The sequence below is a fragment of the Taeniopygia guttata genome, chromosome 20 (genome assembly GCF_048771995.1).
Source record: "Taeniopygia guttata chromosome 20, bTaeGut7.mat, whole genome shotgun sequence".
NCBI lineage: Eukaryota > Metazoa > Chordata > Aves > Passeriformes > Estrildidae > Taeniopygia > Taeniopygia guttata.
This window is the reverse complement of record NC_133045.1, coordinates 4904046-4921505: the sequence shown is the minus strand read 5'-3', so window position 1 is coordinate 4921505 and position 17460 is coordinate 4904046. Positions and strand designations below refer to the sequence as shown.

Below are 17460 nucleotides of genomic sequence, written 5' to 3'. Positions count from 1 at the left end.
CCTTGGCCAGTGCGCCGCAGGCACGAGGCTGCAGGATGTTTGCAGGTCAGGAAGGGTTTGGAGCAAGCACAGAGCTGCCAGATCCACTGGGACAATCCAAGGCTTGGTGAAATACCAACACTCGCCCTGGAAAAAGGGTTTTTGGAGAATAGCTTTTTGCAAGGCTCATTTTAGCTGTAATAATGTGTTAGATGGAATGAAATTTAACTGGGCGGTGGAACTGGTAAATAAGATCAAGGAATTGCTGCTTTAAGGCATTCCTGTGAATTCTGCTAATGTGGTCTGTGCAGTTTTGTAAAGGATTAGCATGACTTCATTGTTAACAAAGCAGATGGCAAAGGAAAAACAGTCTTTGTAAAGGTCAAGAAGCTGCTGTCTGGGGGTCTATGAATATCATTTAACACCATACAATTTCTTTTTCTGACACTGGCTCTAAGTCCGGCATCACAGCTCATTTGGATCTCTGAGTTCCAGGAGGATGTACACTGTAAATCCAGCCTTATTACGTGAGCTCATCAGGTAAAAAATCAAACAAGGGCTCAGTCCCCTCTCAGTGGGATGGTAGCTTGTTAATTCTCTAATTAATTGGTTAATTGACAAATTCCCTAACTCCCATGCTTATGAGGGAACCAGTTTCCCATCTGATGGTGAGAATGCTCCTCCCTCCTCCTCCAGCATGGTGCAAGTATCACAGTGGGTTCCCTTGGGTAAGCTTGAAAGCTTTTAGGATAAGGTGATGTATTTACAGCTTCCACCATGGAAGCTTGATTTTTACCATTTCTATGGCTACTTCCAGTTATTTCTGAAGAGTTTTTCATATCAGAAGCTGCCCAAGAGTTGCTTTTGCAGAGCTGCAGGAACAGAAATTCTCATCACCTCCTCTCCTTTGTCTCTGCCATATGTGTAGCTCAGTGTTTGTTTTAGGCCAGTGGCTGCTCCAAGCACAGATCAGGCCGAGCTGTATCAGCATTTTTGGGGCCAAAACATGAGTTGGAGTCAGGTCAGCAACCACAGCCAGGTGATGCCTGTGTCGGAAAATGGCCATTGTGCAAAAGCTTGGTTGCTTACACCAGGGTTAAAACATGTGTTTCTGAATGTTAGTTGGGTTAAAGTGTTTGTTTATTCACCAAAATTACTAGAGCTGCGAGGTAAAACACAATTGCTTTAGTTCCTTTCTTGTGTGGTTTTAGGTTTATTTTAATGAAATCTTCACAGTTTTCAATTCACCTATGACTCCAGGTTGAAACTCTGATTCTTTCACTTGTTGGTTCTGACTGTGGTCTTCCAATGGCTGATCTATGCAAAATCTTCTTTTGGCCTTGGCACTGGGCAGTGCTCAGTCTGACCTTGCACATCAGGTGTAAACTGAACAATAAAAATCTGTCTTGCATCACTTGACACTGGTGCCTGAGACTTTGTGTCCCATCTCCTCTCTGTCCCTCCAGTTAGAGCAGAGGGTTTTATACAGCAAGCAGCACGTGGAGATTTATAGACACTGCTCTAATCCCTGACTGACCTTTGAGATGATCTTACACCACCAGCCTCAGCTGCCCTCCGTTCTTCCTGCAAATCCTGAACTGCAAAGCTCTTTGGGAATGTCTGTAGCAAGCTCCTCCATCCCCTCATTGCCCAAACCTCGATCATGTCTCACATCTTCCAGTCCTGGTTTTCATAAAGACTCACGTAATTAAACTTCGTCATTAAAATTTTGGAAAAACAAGCCCTCTTCTAATGAGTTAACAGGCTCTTGACTACAAATAGCTCTGTGAGAGCTGTGAGCTGAATTGTGCAATCAGGTCCAGCATCTCAACCGGTTTTGTTCCAGCTGTTGCATCGTTTATAGACGAAACCAGTACAGACAAGCTCTGAGTGGTGACTTCAGAGCCAGGTGCCAGCAGAGCAAAAATAGTGGATGCTGGCTTTTTTTTTTTTTTCACTTTTGAGCCTTTAAACAGCAATCCAGCTCTCTTCTTGAAGACAAATGAGGAGAGTGCCCATAAATATAAATTACAGGCCCCTTGTAATCTCTCTCCACACAGAGAAGTTTGGATTCTTCCTGACAGACCTGTTACAGCTGAAGAGATGACAAAGTGGAACAGAAGCCTGTTAGGATAAGTGATGGCACTTTGGAGTACAACAAAACTGTTGCTTATGAGTGGAATAATTGGCACTTAAAATTGCCTGGCTGCTAAATAAGAGCTTCTGCTACTTGGCTGTATTAAATCTTCTTCTTATTTTGGAAATAACTGGTTGAGCAATCGGGATCTGTGAAAATGCAGCTCCCCTAGAGAGGGGGGGTGCCCTTCTGTTCCCCTGCTTGGAGTCTGGTGTGTCTACCCACAAATGGGCACAGTGGCATTTCATTCCCAAGTCAACTCCCTAGAACAATGTGTGTGGGGACCTATTTGGCAATTATTTTTCTCTGAATCTTGGAGTATTTATGTGAGTGGATTTAGGTTTTAATGTAATTATTAAACAGGATAAGCTTCAATAAGGGGGGGAGGGAAGAGAGTGTCCAGCCTAATTTCTGAAGTAGTTTCAGCTAGTCTGACCCAATATAAATATTAATGAGATTATAAAAACCATAATATGCTAAAATCTGTCAAAACAAACAAAGAAGAAAACCTCCTAAATGAAACTTTAAAACCTCTGAAACTTCTAAACTCTGCTTTAAAAACTCTATTTGTACTTATTCCATGCTCAGGTGTTTCACTTTTAACCTTAACGGATGGCTTAGTTCTGGAATTATGATCAGGTCACTCCTACTTTTCTCCTCCCCTTGTCTTACCATCCTTGCTAAAACCGCAGCTTATCAATAGCTATTGTTGAGCTGTCTCATAACCTTGGTAGCTGCACTGATTGTGGGGCCGTGCCACGGGCATGACTTCTCCCAGGAGTGGATGTTTGGCATTCCTTGAGCAGCAACTCCTGTAGGATGCCCACAAACTGACTCATGGTGAGCTCAGCCCAGCGAGCCCATCCCCTGCTGGGATCATGCTGCAGGAAATAAACAAGATGACAACCTAATCTATCACATCTTTGGGCTGAGAACTGGGGCATCCCAGAAAGAAAGTCCATTTCTGGCACTCTTTCTATTTGTTGCTTCATTGCCTCATCTCTTTCCCAGAAGGGAACAGAAAATCCAACGTGCAAAAATCCAGATGAGGTTTGTGAAATCAGCTGGGGCGTGAGCTCAGGAACTGGAGCTTTTGTATATTCTTGTTCTGTGAAAATGAAGGATGTCTGAAGTGCTCTGTGGAGGTGGTGCTGGGGATGAGCTGTGCAGAGGGGATCAGAGAACTCCTGGGTGTGCTCAGCTGGCACCAGGCACTGCTCACTCACTCCCTGCGGCTGGAGGGGGCCTGACTGCTGCTCACTGGTCCCTCCAGAGTGATGTGTGGCACTCTGTCACCTGCTGCAGGGACAAAAGGTGCCTGTGCTTGGAGGAAGTGAACAAGCAGCTTGCTGCTCATGACTCTGGTGCCTGTGACTCCTTTCTGCCTTCAGTTTTTGTGATTTTTTGCCCCCTGTGGATATCAGGCACATGTTTGGGCAGGGAGGTAAACGAGGTCATCCTCTGAAACCCGCTAAGGCTTCTAATTTTACCCAGCCCTCGGTGCCCAGGAGGCAGAGCCATATTCAATTTACATTAATAAGTAAGTTTTGGTTATTCATCAGAATAAATGTTTTTGAGTGTTAAGAATAGCTCCTGTCTTAGTGCTTCCTCCTATTGTTGCAGCTCTTCCTTGAGCAGTGGAAATGTTTTGGGTGATTTAAATTACATTTACAGTAGTAATTAGGCTTAAGAGACTTTACAGTTGACTTATCTGAATATACATCTGTGTCTAAAGAGAGTATGACTTTTTCCCCCCTACCCCACTTCCTTGATTCTCCCAAGGCAGGACATTTTCAATCAGGGTAGGCAGCTGGAGATACTGATATTAATTGATATTGATTATTGATCCTCCAGCTCCCTGGGCATACTCCCAGCAGGATGACAGATTAACTCTTGTCTCAAGCAGTAAATCATGAGTGGAAATGCTTCGTAGAGCCTGAGTGTTGCTGGGCTGTCTCTTGGCAGCTCTTTTCCTGTGAGGTGCTGGTTTTCTCTCCCAGCTCAGGCAGAGCAGAACCAGATGTGTGGCAGGCCCAGCTGCTGCCTTACCCAGACCTGGCTGCAGCTCACTCTGTGCCCCAGGCCACAGCCTGGCTGCTGCTCCTGCCAGACTGGGAGCAAGCTGGGGCTTGGATAATCTCACTGATTCAGTGACTCCAGAAACTGGAATAATCTCTTAATCTCAGTGAGTCTGTGTGATGGATAGGTAGCACCACTTGAGGATTTTCTTATGTGATGGATTGAGCAGGGATAATTGATTTTCAGGTTTTGCTAATGCTATGTGCCCTCAAAATAAACCTGAGAAAAAAAGAATTGAAGAAGAAATTTTCCCACTCCACTTTGCAGTGTGTCACTTGCATTCATTTTTTCAGGGTAACAAACTAATTTGTGGATGCTTGAAAAATGTAATGCTGCCATAAGATCTTGCACTGCAGCCCATGGATGTTTTATTCCAGCTGACCTGAAGGCTCTGATGCCCAACTCTATCAGGCACCATGCAGAGGCAGCTCTCCCAAACTGCAGAGTTCCTCCAGTCCTTAGCTCTGCTGAAATTCATGACTATCCAAAAAGCATGTCAGATGTTTTTCCACCTCCTTTTGAGCCTGAAAAAGTCAGGCCAAGTCATGTCAGCTTGGCAGGATGTGTGGATGCCTTCAGAAATAACTTGTGCACTAAAGTGGTGACGGTAACAGTGCTGGGTCTGTTCCCATGATTCATTTGAACTAATTGGCTGCTGAGAGCATCATATGTCTCTTTGTCTCCATATTTGAGTAAGATTCAGCTCCTGTGATCCAGATAATCTTATCCTGGTGAGCTTGTCTCATCTCTAATGATGCCAGGAAGACTGTCCTGGAGCATGAAACATGCTGGAGAAGTCAAAACCAGAGCTGGAACATTTATCCTGATTCACTCTGAAAAAGCAGACTCAGCTGGCCTCTATTCCTTCACCTTTTTTCTCACAAGCACAATCTAGGAGATAAACTTGCTGATTACTCCTCTCAAATGCCATGAATAACTGAAGGCCAGACAGGAGTGGAGATGTGAAAGGCTGTAGTGCAGCTGTTATTATCCACAGAGATCAGAAACTTTCAGCAGTGCTTGTGTACTCTTTGTGTGAGTAATCAAAGCTGAATGTACTCCTAAAGAATTCTGTCTTCATCTGGATGCTTTAAATTTGCTCAGTTGTGCAACAAGCCTGGCTGAGTTATTACTGCTGCATGAGAGACCTGAGGATGAAACTGCCTGGTACGAGTGTCTGGCAGCCTCCGTCTGTAAATTGACCCATTAAAAAGGATGATCAGCTGGCTGCTGGAGTTATTAAAAGACATTTAATGACAAGGAACACCACTGAGAGACAAAAGAAATAAAGTTATGGGCTGTGGTGCCCATCTATTTGGCAAATTAGAGGTGATTTTATGTCCAGGAGAAGGAATGGCCTGAAACCCAACCCCTTGTTTCAGGACAAGGTGTGCTTGGTGGGGAGTGGTTTGGAAAGGATGAGTGCTCCCTGGAGAGAACAAAATGCTTTTCAAATGTTGTTAAACAGAAAGCAAAGAGCAGCCACCTTTGCTCTTGCAGATGTTTTTGTTGTCATCCCTCCTTGCTCTCCCCTTCCATGTCTCACATCCTGAGCAGTGTGTGTGGTCACACGTGATGGTGACACCTCTGCAGCAGCTGTAGTCTGTGTAGCTGCAAAAAAAAAAGGATGAAAAATCTTTAATTTGCTTTCTGCGTGTTCCTACAGGTTTCATTAGTGGGTGAAATTTTTATGATGGATAGTTGGAAGAAATTCTTCCCTGTGAGGGTGGGCAGGCCCTGGCACAGGTGCCCAGAGCAGCTGTGGCTATCCCTGGATTCTTGGCAGTGTCCAAGGCCAGGCTGGACAGGGCTGGGAGCACCCTGGGACAGTGGAAGGTGTCCCTGCCATAGCAGGGTGGCACTGGGTGGACCTGAAGGTCCTTTCCAAACCATTCTGTGCTCCCTGCCTGTGTGTGATTCTGTGCTGCTGTAAAACCTGCAGTCTCTGGGTTTTGGTTATAACTGGACTTCACAAGCTGGCACTCTCTGTGGTTGATCTTTGGGGCTGGTGTAGGAGGAGCTGTGTGGAAAAACCTGAGCTCTGAATTAGAGGTGGAGGAATAAGTTTTACAGGAATTGTGAGTAAGGAGAAGAAGAGAGGAAATCCCCATTAATACTTTTGCATAGGTAGTGTGGGGAGTTTTAAATGTCCCAGACCAAGAACATTCCCAGTGCCAGCCCTGGGTCTGAAGCTGGGGATTGAGGAAGTGTTCCTTCAGCAGCAGGGTGAGCTCAAGCAGTGGTTGGGAAAAAACCTGTGTTGGTAGGAACAAAGCCAAGATGGGATCTTTTATGACGAGGAATTGTCTCTAAAATAGCTGCTGCTGCCCTTTAAGCTGTTGGAGGCAAAGCAGGCTGAGCTGTAATCCAGCCTTACTGGGAATATGGGAAGCACAGAGTGGGATTGTTACTTGTGCTGGATGAGCTTTGCGTGCCTTCACTAAAAAACTTAAAATAAATTAGTCATCCCTTTCACATTGGGATTCTGAAAAAAAAATTGTTAGAAGAAAGGAGAGTCACTGAAACACCATAGAGAGAATAACAAAGAGTAAAACCTGTCAGGTTTTGCTACAGGCATCTGATTGCTTTAACCCTTTGCTCACTTGTACATTGCTTATTTGTGAGATTTTTAAAGAATAATCTGGATCTTGGCAAAATATTCTCTGTAGATGTTATGAGTTTAGACTGCTCTTTCAACACCAGTGTCTTACATCCAGCTGGGGCTTACTCACTGCTCAACTATGGCAAGAAGAAATGCTGAATGGCTTTTTTAATAGGCACTCGGTTTGTTGTTTGGGGCTTTTTTTTTGTTTGGTTTTTTTTGGGGTTTTTTGTGGTTGTTTTTGGTTTTTTGGGGGTTTTTTTTTGGGATTTTTGGGTTTTTTGGGGTTTTTTGGGGGGGGGTTTTGGTGGTTTTTTTGGGGTTTTTTTGTTTTTTGGGGTTTTTTTTGGGGGGGTTGGGGTTTTTTTGTTGGTTTTTTTGGGGTTTTTTGTGGGGTTTTTTGGGTTTTTTTGTTTTGTTTTTGTTTTTTTTTGGGGGGGTTTTTTTTGGTTTTTTTGTTTTTTTGGGGGGGAGTTTTTTGGTGGGTTTTTTTGGGGGTTTTTGGTTTTGTTTTTTTTTTGTTTGGTTTTTTTTGGGGGGGGGATTTTGGGGGGTTTTTTGGGGGGTTTTTGGGGGGTTTTTTGGAGGTTTTTTTGGGGGTTTTTTGGGTTTTTTTTTTTTTTTTTTTTTTTTGTTGTTGGTTTTGTTTGTTTGGTTTTGTTTTTTTTTCCTGCCCTCCCCACATCCCCGTGCAGATATTTTGTTCTTTCCTTGATGTTCTCTTCAAGCACAACGCTAAGGAGCGAATAAGCTGCTTGACTCCTCCTTCGCAGGCTGCGCTCGGGAGTTCCATTTGTTGTGGGCTGCGCTCCGTTAATGTTCAGCGAGGCCGGGCTGCAGCCTCGGGAGGAAGAGCTCGGTGCTGTTCTCTGCTCTCGGCTGCTGCCCGTGGGCTGTCCCCCGTGTCCCCCGTGTCCCCGCGTGGGCGGCTCCTGCAGGGAGGAGCAGGGGATGCTCCGCTGTCACCTCGTTGGTGACAAGCAGCGCCTGTGCGCACGGATGGACTGACCGCCGCCCTCCTGCCCGGCGGGACATGGCCGAGCGCGGCTCCAGGATGGCCCGGGCTGGCACGGCCGGGTCCCGGCGGGTGCTGGCACCTGGCCGGGCAGCCAGCTGTGCCCAGCTGCGCAGCAGGTACGGAGCGTTCCCCTGGCACACGGCCCTGCTCTCTGCTCTCTCTGCGCGGGCCATGGGGAGGTGCGGGCAAGGTGAATTCTAGAGGTGAGCAGGCGGTTGTGTGCTCTTAAAATAGTGCTTTGAGTGCCTCGATCGAGAAATGACACCTATAGAAATTGTCTTTCTTTTTCTTCATACTCAGCCTGCGAAAATCACTGTTCTTTTCTCTGTTCTCACCCTGGGCTGAGTGCAGCAGGATGGGGAAGTGGGACCTGAGGGGCTGAAATTCCTCCTTGTGACCCGCTGCTATCCTGCCTCGGGGTCTGAGGCTCTTCGGGGCTTTGTGGATGTAAGAACTGCTGATTTATCGTGCAAGTAGTACTGAAAATTGAACTGCCTTGCTTGACAGCCGCTGTTCTGCTTGTGTGCTTCCTGGGTATTGTATGAGTTAAGAATTAATCTAAGGTGCATTTGCATCAGTTGAGAAGTTTGCATTGAGTTTTAGAATGTTTCCTTGCTGTAGTGGTCAGAATCTGTTGATTTTGGGTGAATGTGCTGACAGTGATTTTACTTTTAATCACAGCTCACATTTTCATGTGTCTGAGTTCTCTTTTTTTTTCCAGTCCAATTTGATGACACTGTGCATTTAAAGCAAGACAGAAACTCTTTAAAAGACCCCAGGCAAAATCTGAGTTGTGAAAAGAGAAAATTAATAATAATTGTAGGGGGACTGACACAGGAATGATATGGTAAATTACTTTAAAATTACCCACGTGTAAGAGAACGAGATTAAAACCTTCGGTGTTGCAGGCTTTCTTTGATAAAAATCAAAATATTTGTTAACAACTTAAGGCTTTTGCCAAACGAGTTAGTTGAGTTCCAGTGTCTGTGCTGGTGCCAGAACACCTCTGTGGTCAGCTCTGAAGAGGTGCTACAGCAGGAGCCTCAAACTTGCTCACCAGCTTTGCCCAAAACATTGAACCCCGGCCAAGTGGCACTTCCCACCTGCTCACTCAGGACTCACCACAGGTGAGGTGTCTGTGTGTTTGTGTGTAGCTAAGCCTCTTGCCTGGGATTGACCTAAAACTTACCTGTCCAATAGGGCAAGGATATGCCAGCCTGCTCTCCTAATTAGTTGACCGTAATCAATGCTTATTTTTGATCAGCACTCTGACGTGCTTGTTGAGTTCCCAGTAAGATTCCTGCTGGCTTGCAAGGGGCTGGTGGTGCTGTCATGGAGCAAAAGCCACTGCTGAGCCAGGTCTGCCTCCCTCCTCCTCTTCCTCTCAGTGTTGTAAAGCTTGTGGCACCTGGGGTGGCTCACAGACTGGGCTGGTGGCCCTGGGCTGGCTGGTGACACTCCAGTTGAACAGAATTGGTTATAAATCCCAGCCAAGGGCTTTTCATGGCAGGGTAACAGGCAAGCACCTTGTGTTATGTGTAATAACTCTGCCCTGAGAAATCCATGCGAGGAGCTGATGACTCCTCCCTGTCTTCCTGCATCCCTAAAGCTCTGGTGAGTGAAGCATAGCTGGATTCCAGCACACCTCTCCACCCCTCCTTCCCCTGTGCTGCTCAGCACGTCACTCTTGTGACCTCTCCAGCATCTCTGGGCTGCTCTCATGCAGCTGAGCAACAACTTGCAGTTACTCATTCTGTGCTCTAATGCAGGTACAGATGGTAGAATTGGCTAGAAGAAGAAATAAGGATGAGTGCTATCACCCTGATTTACTCCAAGTTCAACATTTGAGAAGCTGTAGGACAGGTGTTCAGTATGTGTGAACCTGCTTCTGTAAAAGGCAAAGGCATTAATGAATGATCACACCAGAAATAAGTTCACAGCCTTTCTGTGGTGGATTCAAACATGCTGGCAGCCTTTCCTCTGGAAGCCAAGTGGTCCCTCAGCCCTTGGTCCCTCAGCTGAGTGTCTGAGGTGTGCACAGGCTGAGCATGTGGCCTGCAGTCCCAGCAGTGATGGCAATAAAGTGAAGGTGCCTCAGCTGCTGTAACGGTAGCGAGATTTGAGGATGTGTGCAGTGACTGGGAGGGATTGACTCACTGGCCTCAGCAGAATCCCTGGCAGTGTGTGCTCGGGGCTGTGACAGCACAGTCACCAAAGGGTACTGATTCCCTGCCTGCAGCTTTCCTCGTGGTACTCCTGTGCACAGGCTCAGCCCCGGGCAGCTTCTGTATGGGAGAGGGGAGTGGTGAGGACAAGATTTGGGAGATACTGTGCTGTGGGGTTTGTAGCCCCATGCCAGCTGGGTGAGGGGTTTGGGATCCTGGTGCCATACTGATAGGTGGAACAGGAATGGCAGAGCAGGTCCTTGTGGGAACTGGATGGACAAAGCTGCTGATGTGTTTAAATGGACGTGGATTCAGTGCAGATAAGGTTAGGAATGACACCTTTTAATTAATGACTGACATCTAACCATCCTGTAGATCAGCTTCATCAATTCACAATCACACTAAAGATCCCAGTACTACCAAAGGTTTGTTTTGGCCAGGTACCCCTTTCTCCCAGCAGGATTTCCCTTTGGATGAAAGCCCTTTCCTGTTTGGCTTACCCTGCTAATGCGGGGAAAGTGAACAACTGGCTCATCCACGGGGACCTTACAGTCAAACACAAAACCATGCACAGAGAGGATGGCTTGTGTCTTCTAAAGCCAAAACAAGTCCTAGCGTGGTGGGACAGACACCCAGCTAATAGTCTAAGCTAAACATGACTTTGAATATTTTTAATTTGGCTGTATCTGCATGGGGTTATCAATCCTGTTTTTGTTCTGCTCTGAGTTTCGGTCGGAGATGCCTCTAGGCAGTTCTGTAATTAAAGGCAAATTTCCCTATTCCTTAGCTGGCTTATTTAGCCCCTTACTAGATGGAGTAGAGACAAATCGATTCCAGGTGAAGGCCTGAGACAAGGAACTAGCAACAGAGTTCCTTAGCCCTTAAATGCTTTGATAGAAACACTTATTATCAGGAAAGTTACAACCTGTGCTTTAGTTGAGATCCAAAGCTCTGGTGGAGGTAACAGAATCATAAAATGGTTTGGGTTGGAAGGGACCTTAATGATCATAAAGTTCCAAACTTATCCATGAGAAGGGATGCCCAAGATCAGGTCAGGTTGCTCAAAGACTCATTCAACCTGGCCTTAAACACTTCCAGGGATGGGACATCCACAGCTTCTCTGTGCCAGTGCTCCACCACCCTCTGGAGTTTGTCCAGCATAGAAAACACTGGAGGTGCTAGGCTGAAGCAGTGGGATACACACAAACCTGAGGATTCACATCTTTCACTCCATACAGCCCTGGCAAAGGACTCCTGTTTGCTTTTTCTGGTGTTTCTGAGAATGCCGGGGCAGGAGGTGAGGCTGTGCCTCCTCGTTGTTATACTGGGGCAAAGCTGCAGCTGGTGGGAATTGCTGCACACACAGAGCACGATCTGGCACGTCCTCTTTATCACTTGCAGAACAGGCTTCTTCAAAACAACCTGAAATGACGCTGCTCCCTGAGCTGCTTGCATAATGGAAGATCTTGATGAGCTGATTGCTGTGTTACTGAAAACAAGCTGTAATCTTATTAGCAAATTGTGGCACTGACATCTTAGTTATTCTTGCTGGTGCTGTAGAGACAGACCTTCAACTGTGCCATCCCACGTGTGCAAAGTCCTTGATAAAATGCCTTAATGGGGACATAAGTGGGGGTTGGCAGCAGTGCTGGATAAAACAGCCTGGGCTAAAGGCACTGTGACTTCTCCCAGGGGATGTTGTGCGTGAAACTTCTAAATATGTGAGCAAATGTCTGGTCAGAGGTGTGCAAATGTGCATCAGCACTGGCAGACTACTGCTAAAATTGCTTTAATTCTGGCTCTAGCTGCTTTGGTTGAGTTAAGCCAGGGAAAGGAAAGCATGGTGAGAGTCTGTTGGGGAGGTTACTGTTCATTGCCACCGCAGTAATTTGATAATTAGCCTCTCTTTGCTTTTATGGCCTGGTCTGAGGAATCTGAACCAGCCATGTGCTTTCCATTTTCTCCTAAGAGTAAGCCTTAATAGTTCCTTTCTGTTTACTGGGGAAAAGGGAGGAATTGGTAGTGGTGTTCATGTACAAAATCTGGGGTATTTTGAGAGTGACTAAGCCAGACATTCAAGATTTGCAGTAGGGCTTTTTTCTGGCTTAGATCTTTAGCAGAAAAGTTGTGGAATTTTTCTTCATGAGGCATCTCCTGCATAAAATCGCTCTCTGTGGTAGGAATAGAGCTTTGTGTAGTTTTGTGTGTCTGAATGAATTAGTGATTGTGTGTATTTCATGTAAAGTTTTGATAAGTAGATTGACTTCTTCCATACAGGAAACTGTTTTTATATTTGCATTGATAATTTTGATAGGCTGAGGTTTAAACCTCCAATAAGCAAAATAGCTACAGCTATATCTATGTTTAAAAAAAAAAAGGCATATATGTGAGTTACTACTTCAGGATTTTCTCAGGTTTTCAAATATTCCTGTCTGTTATTCCTGGGTGCCTTTATCCCCCTACATGATTTTAAACAAGAAAACCTAGTATATTGTGAACTGTGATGTGCTGATCTTTAGGTGACTTTTTTCTCTTCAGAATCAACTACGTGTTTCATTATTTGGGTTGAATCTGCTTGCTTAGGGTAGGAACTTGGAAGCAATGTGAGGAGAGCCTGCATGGAGTTTTTGGTTGATTCTTTCAATTTTTTGCTTTTGTGCTCATGAGTTGTTTTTGACCTTGAAGTAAATTGAAAGCAGGTTAGATGTGTGTGCTGTGACATTAATGCAGTTTTGTTCTCAAGGGTCTTTATCTGTCAAAATACTGTAACCAGTTGATAAACTAATCTCTCTTTTTTTTTTTTTTTTTTTTTTCTCTTGCAAGATTCTTGTGTTCCATGCTCACAGTCTGGGTTGTTGTGAATGATGCTGTGACTTGGTGTGCTGCTCCAAAGCAGCTCTTGAGGCTCATTCAGACTTTCTGTCTGTTTCTTTGTTCCATGTGTGCCTTTGTGCTTGCTCCAGACCTTTGGAAATGTCTTTAAAGACTGGGTGCTGCTTGTGTGGCAGGACTGCCTCTCTGCCTGAATTCTTCTGTTCTTGTTGCCTTTTTCTCATCTTCGTTTTCTGGAAGAAGAAACTTAAAGGAATTCCGTTTTCTTGGCTTGCACTTGTTTCCTCCTGATCTGTTTGAAATGGTTGAGAATGAACCTTTTTATTTATTCATCTGCTAGAGAGGTATTTCAATGAGGGAGGGATGTTGAGCAAGCAGAAAAGAAGCCCAAGCAGCTCCGGGTCCTTTGAGAAGCTCTCATGGGAGTGATTCAAGCCTGGAGTGAGCATAGCAACAGTGTTTATTGTATTTTGGTATTCAGGAGGGTGAAGAATTACATGAGTGTTTGCAACATATTTGCAGTGTGTTGACAGTATCTAGGAACAGATCAGAAACTCCTCTGGGGCTGCGTTTTGCAGCCCAGGGTCAGTGAGCCCCCAGCACTGACCAGGCGTGCAGGGCTTCCAGGGATCCTCCTGGAGGGGACATGGAGAGGGAGCAGCAGGAAAATCAGCTGCAATGTCTGTGCCAGCCTCATTTCTCACAGCTGTGTTACTAATGCTGTGAAGTCAGGCTTAGGCTGAAGGTGCCAGGTGAATCTCGAGCCTTGTTAAAACTTGCTGTGCTCTTAACAAGAGGAGAATTATTGGATTAAGATGCTCAGTCTTTCCACAGAGCCCTTCCTGTATGGCTGTTCTTAACAAGATCTTTCTGTCAGTCTCCTTTTTGTTGGGTTAATTTTTAAAGCTTCATAATCTGATGCTTTTTGCTAGGTTGACAGTGCAATGGAGTGAGCTTGATTATTCCACCTCCTCTTTGCCCAGTTGCACTGAGCCATTAACATTTTAAGCCAACAATCTCTGCTTTCAATCTCAGCTGTTGCTGTGCTTGCCCTCCAGTTGACTCGGGTATGCAATGAGGAAGAACAATCTTTTAGGTGCACTGAATCTAAAATTAGCCTTCCACCTGGGCAGCTGGATTTGCAAAGCACTGTGCACTGAGTTCAAGGGAAAAAAGAAAGGCATTTAGACCAAAAAATAAAACATTTTCTAAATGTTAAGGCCTGATTTTTATGTTGTCCTCTGAGACAGGAGCAACAGCTCTAGTTTAACACTAGTAGAGCTGGGCTTTGGGTCCTGCTGCCCCTTTGTAGAGGTGATGTGTGAGATCAGCATCCTGCAGCTCGCTGAAACTGAAAAGTTTAGTGCATCAGTGAACGGGCCAGCTGAGGGGAAAACGTTAGGATGGCTTTTGTTTGACACACAAGTAGCTCAGCTGTGGCTTTCCTAGAGTAGGTTTATAGCGTGGCTGATAAGCTTTTGGTGCAAGCAGTCCCAGAACATCTGTATTTCCAGCTGTGGAAGGAAGCAAAGTAACGTGGATGGTGTGGAAGCACAGCCAGGGTGGGATGGGGTGCAGCAGTTCCCCGTTGTCTGGCAGAACTCTGTCCTTGCACCAGAACTCTGTGATATGGACTGAAGGCAGACCAAAACCAGCTGCTGGCAAGGGCATAGCCTGGGCTGTGTGGAATTTGTGACCCTTCTCAGGTGTGCTCCAGGAATATGCCCTAATGCCTTACATAAATAACGCTCCCCTTGGAGTAACACCTCCTGGGTTGAAACTGGCATTCAGAGCCCGGTGCCAGGGTAAGTCATGCAGAAGCTCGAAGTCAAGAGCCACCCTTTGGAAAGAGCTGAAGATTTTATTTATGTTGGCTTCAAATGGTGTTGTTTTTTTCCAGGCAGGCGTGGGGAAGGAATTGTCACAGCTCTCTGTGACACAGGCTTGTCACAGTGCACATCTGCTGGGTGCAAGCTGCTGGTCAGGTCTGAGGCAGGTTCTGCTGGAGCTGCAAACCCAGATCTTGTTTTGGTGTTGATCCCTGGAGATTTTTGGGGTGTTATGAGCCAGCTCCAAACCAAGCTGAACACAAAGGAAAGGTGCATTTTGGAGCTACTTTAATCTGTATAATCTAGATCCCACAGGAATATAGGGCAGTAACTGAAGGCAAGAAGAGTTGTTTTGTGCCTGCTGAAAGCCTGCAGCAGAAAAACCTGTAAGATGTTTCCTGAGTGTTGTGCTGGGAGACTTCTTCAGTGCAAGTTTGTCTTCTAGTGTTCCTCATATGGCCAAAGCCAACTCCCTCAAAATAATCTGAATTCCTCCTTCCACTAAGTTTCATGTTGCAAGTGGTGAGTTCTGTTGACTGGTTCATAATAGAATCCTAGCAAAGTCTTGAACAGTCTTTTTTTATGCTAGCAAGGTGTCTTTGTTTAAATCTAATATTATGAGATTATTGTTAGCAAAAGTGAGAAAATGGAGAGGAGTACTAAAGATAAAGAGTCAAGGTGAGGGATGCAATCTAACTTTTTACCTCTTAGTGGGTAAAGATAGAAGTAAAATTTGAAAAGAGAAAAAATAAATTACATTAGTAGCTACAATGGAACTGAGAGTTGGACATGAGCTGTGCAGGTAAAAAATAAATCTTAGATTAACTATTTAAGTGCTTCACCAGGCTATAAATTGGTATCTTGAGTGTTACTTGGGTATCCAGAAATAGGAAAGCACATTGCCTCTGTTCCTGCCTGCTGGGTGGCAGAATAGCTCAAGTCAGTCTTTCACTTTTGTCATCCTGTAAAACAATCAAGCAAACCCCTTTAACTCTTGTTCTAAACACTGTGGCTGTCTCCAGATGTTCCTGGAATGATGCTTTTGCTGTGGCTCTGACCTCCAGAAGAGCAGGGCTGCCTGTGTGTGTTAGAGTGAGGTGTGAATGTGATGTGCACACAGGTGTGTAAATACAAGTGCAGAATGGCCTACAACATGTGTCTCTTAGTTATTAGATCTTCAAATTAGCTGTTTAAAATTTGAAATGCTCCTCAACTGAAGCAAGTTAGTGCCAGAACTGCTAATAATTGCTTTCTGGAATGAAAGGGGCTAAAACTTTCCAGATATTTTGCCATCTGTAACTTTTGGCTCCGAGAGCTAGGAGGCTAAATAGCATTTTGTGGGTGTTTTGTTGTCATGGTTTTCAAGGTGTAAGACTTAGACTTGAATTTTTTAATGAAACTATAAAGGAATTTTGGCCTGTGTTTGGTAGTGGTGGCTGCTCATGGGTGTTTCTTGAACCACCCACAGTTAGTGTTCCATCTCTTTAATTTTTGTATTCATCAGTGGAACCATTGAGGTGTTCTCATAAGTATGTTCCACTTACCCCATTTTTTTGGTAAGTCTTTGAAAAATAGCAGGGTTTAAATGGCTTGGAACCCTTTGAAGACAATTATAGCTCATTTCAGGAGAGGCACTGTTTTATGAAGTGATGAGAAGCTCAGAGCACAGGGGCTGAAAGCTGAACGAGGCCAGTCTGGGACTTCAGCTGCACATGAATGAATCAGCAGGGTGGTAAGAAAATTCCATATGCTTGGGTTTCCCAGGACACCTTGTGTTGTTTCACAGCTGAAAAATCTGGTCTGGGCAGGAAAAGGGGGCCTCAGCCCTGTGAGCTGTTTGTTGTGTGAGCTGAAGTGCAGGGGATGGAGCTGTGCTGGTTTTTGCATAGGGAGCACAAACCTGCTGGGTTTGGGCTGCTGCAGTGGGAGCTGCCAGGCTCCTCTCTGTGCCAGCTCCTGGAGCACACATGCACTGAGTTTGGGACATCCTGGGTGGCTGTGAATGCTGAGGGTGCCTGTGCAATCTTGCAGGGAGGTCTTGGAGTGAGTGTGGGGTGGTAGGTGGTGTGTTGGAGGTCACAGGAGGGACAGCGCTGAAAAGACTCTGTTGATCCTGTGTCCTCTCACATGTTTGGACAGCAGTTTTCCCCATTCTCCAGGGGATTTAGTCCCAGCCTTGTCTGTATTGCTAAACACGGAGCAAAGGAAGTTCAGCACTTACCTCTGTTTGGCTCTGCTGCAGTCATTAATCAGTGGAGGCTGGACACGAATGCCGTGTGTGATACGTGGAGCTTAATCTCTCTCTCCTTATCTCTTCCTCTCTCAGCACCAGCCATTGCCCTTGGAAAATGAACCAGCTTCCCCCGAAGAGTGCTGTGGCATCCCCGGTGTCAGAGAGCACAAATTCCAGGGTAGAGGCTTTGGACAACTTGTCAATGGACAGTTTTTGGCTGGAAGTGGAGAACATTAAACAGAGCGCCGAAGCCGAGCAGGAGGAATGCAGCCTTGCAGATGTCAAAACACAGGAGGGTAGGTTGCCAAAAATGTTGGGGGTGAGGAGAGGAATGTGAACATCTGAAACACAAGATTTGCCTATGCACCTGAACGACTCAGAAGCATGTTGGAGTATGGTTAGAATATTATCAGTCAATCAGGGATGGAGATATTATTTTAATTGGGTGGTGGATGATGCCCTGCAGAAGGGGAGGGTTGGCCTGGCCTGGTTTCGGCTTCTGGAGCAAAGCTAACTCCAAAGGTCAGTTCCAGGAACATGTACCAGGTTTTTCAAGCAGCCCCACCAAGGGTGGGGGCTCTCAGTT

General features: G+C 45.5%; 1 protein-coding gene across 3 annotated transcripts in view; it reads left to right on the top strand.

Moving 5' to 3' along the window:
- The window catches only part of ARHGAP40 (Rho GTPase activating protein 40), a 38425-nt gene that overhangs the window by 4915 nt on the left and 16050 nt on the right, over positions 1 to 17460 (top strand). The window contains exons 1-2 of one of the 3 annotated variants that reach the window (XM_030288684.4): positions 7658 to 7931; positions 16968 to 17170. In XM_030288684.4, coding sequence (XP_030144544.4) covers positions 7831 to 7931; positions 16968 to 17170 — 304 coding nt within the window. In that variant the 5' untranslated portion in view covers positions 7658 to 7830. Of the gene's footprint in view, positions 1 to 7657; positions 7932 to 16967; positions 17171 to 17460 lie in introns of those variants that run through there. The other 2 variants (XM_012570272.5, XM_072917064.1) reach the window with 2 other exon arrangements.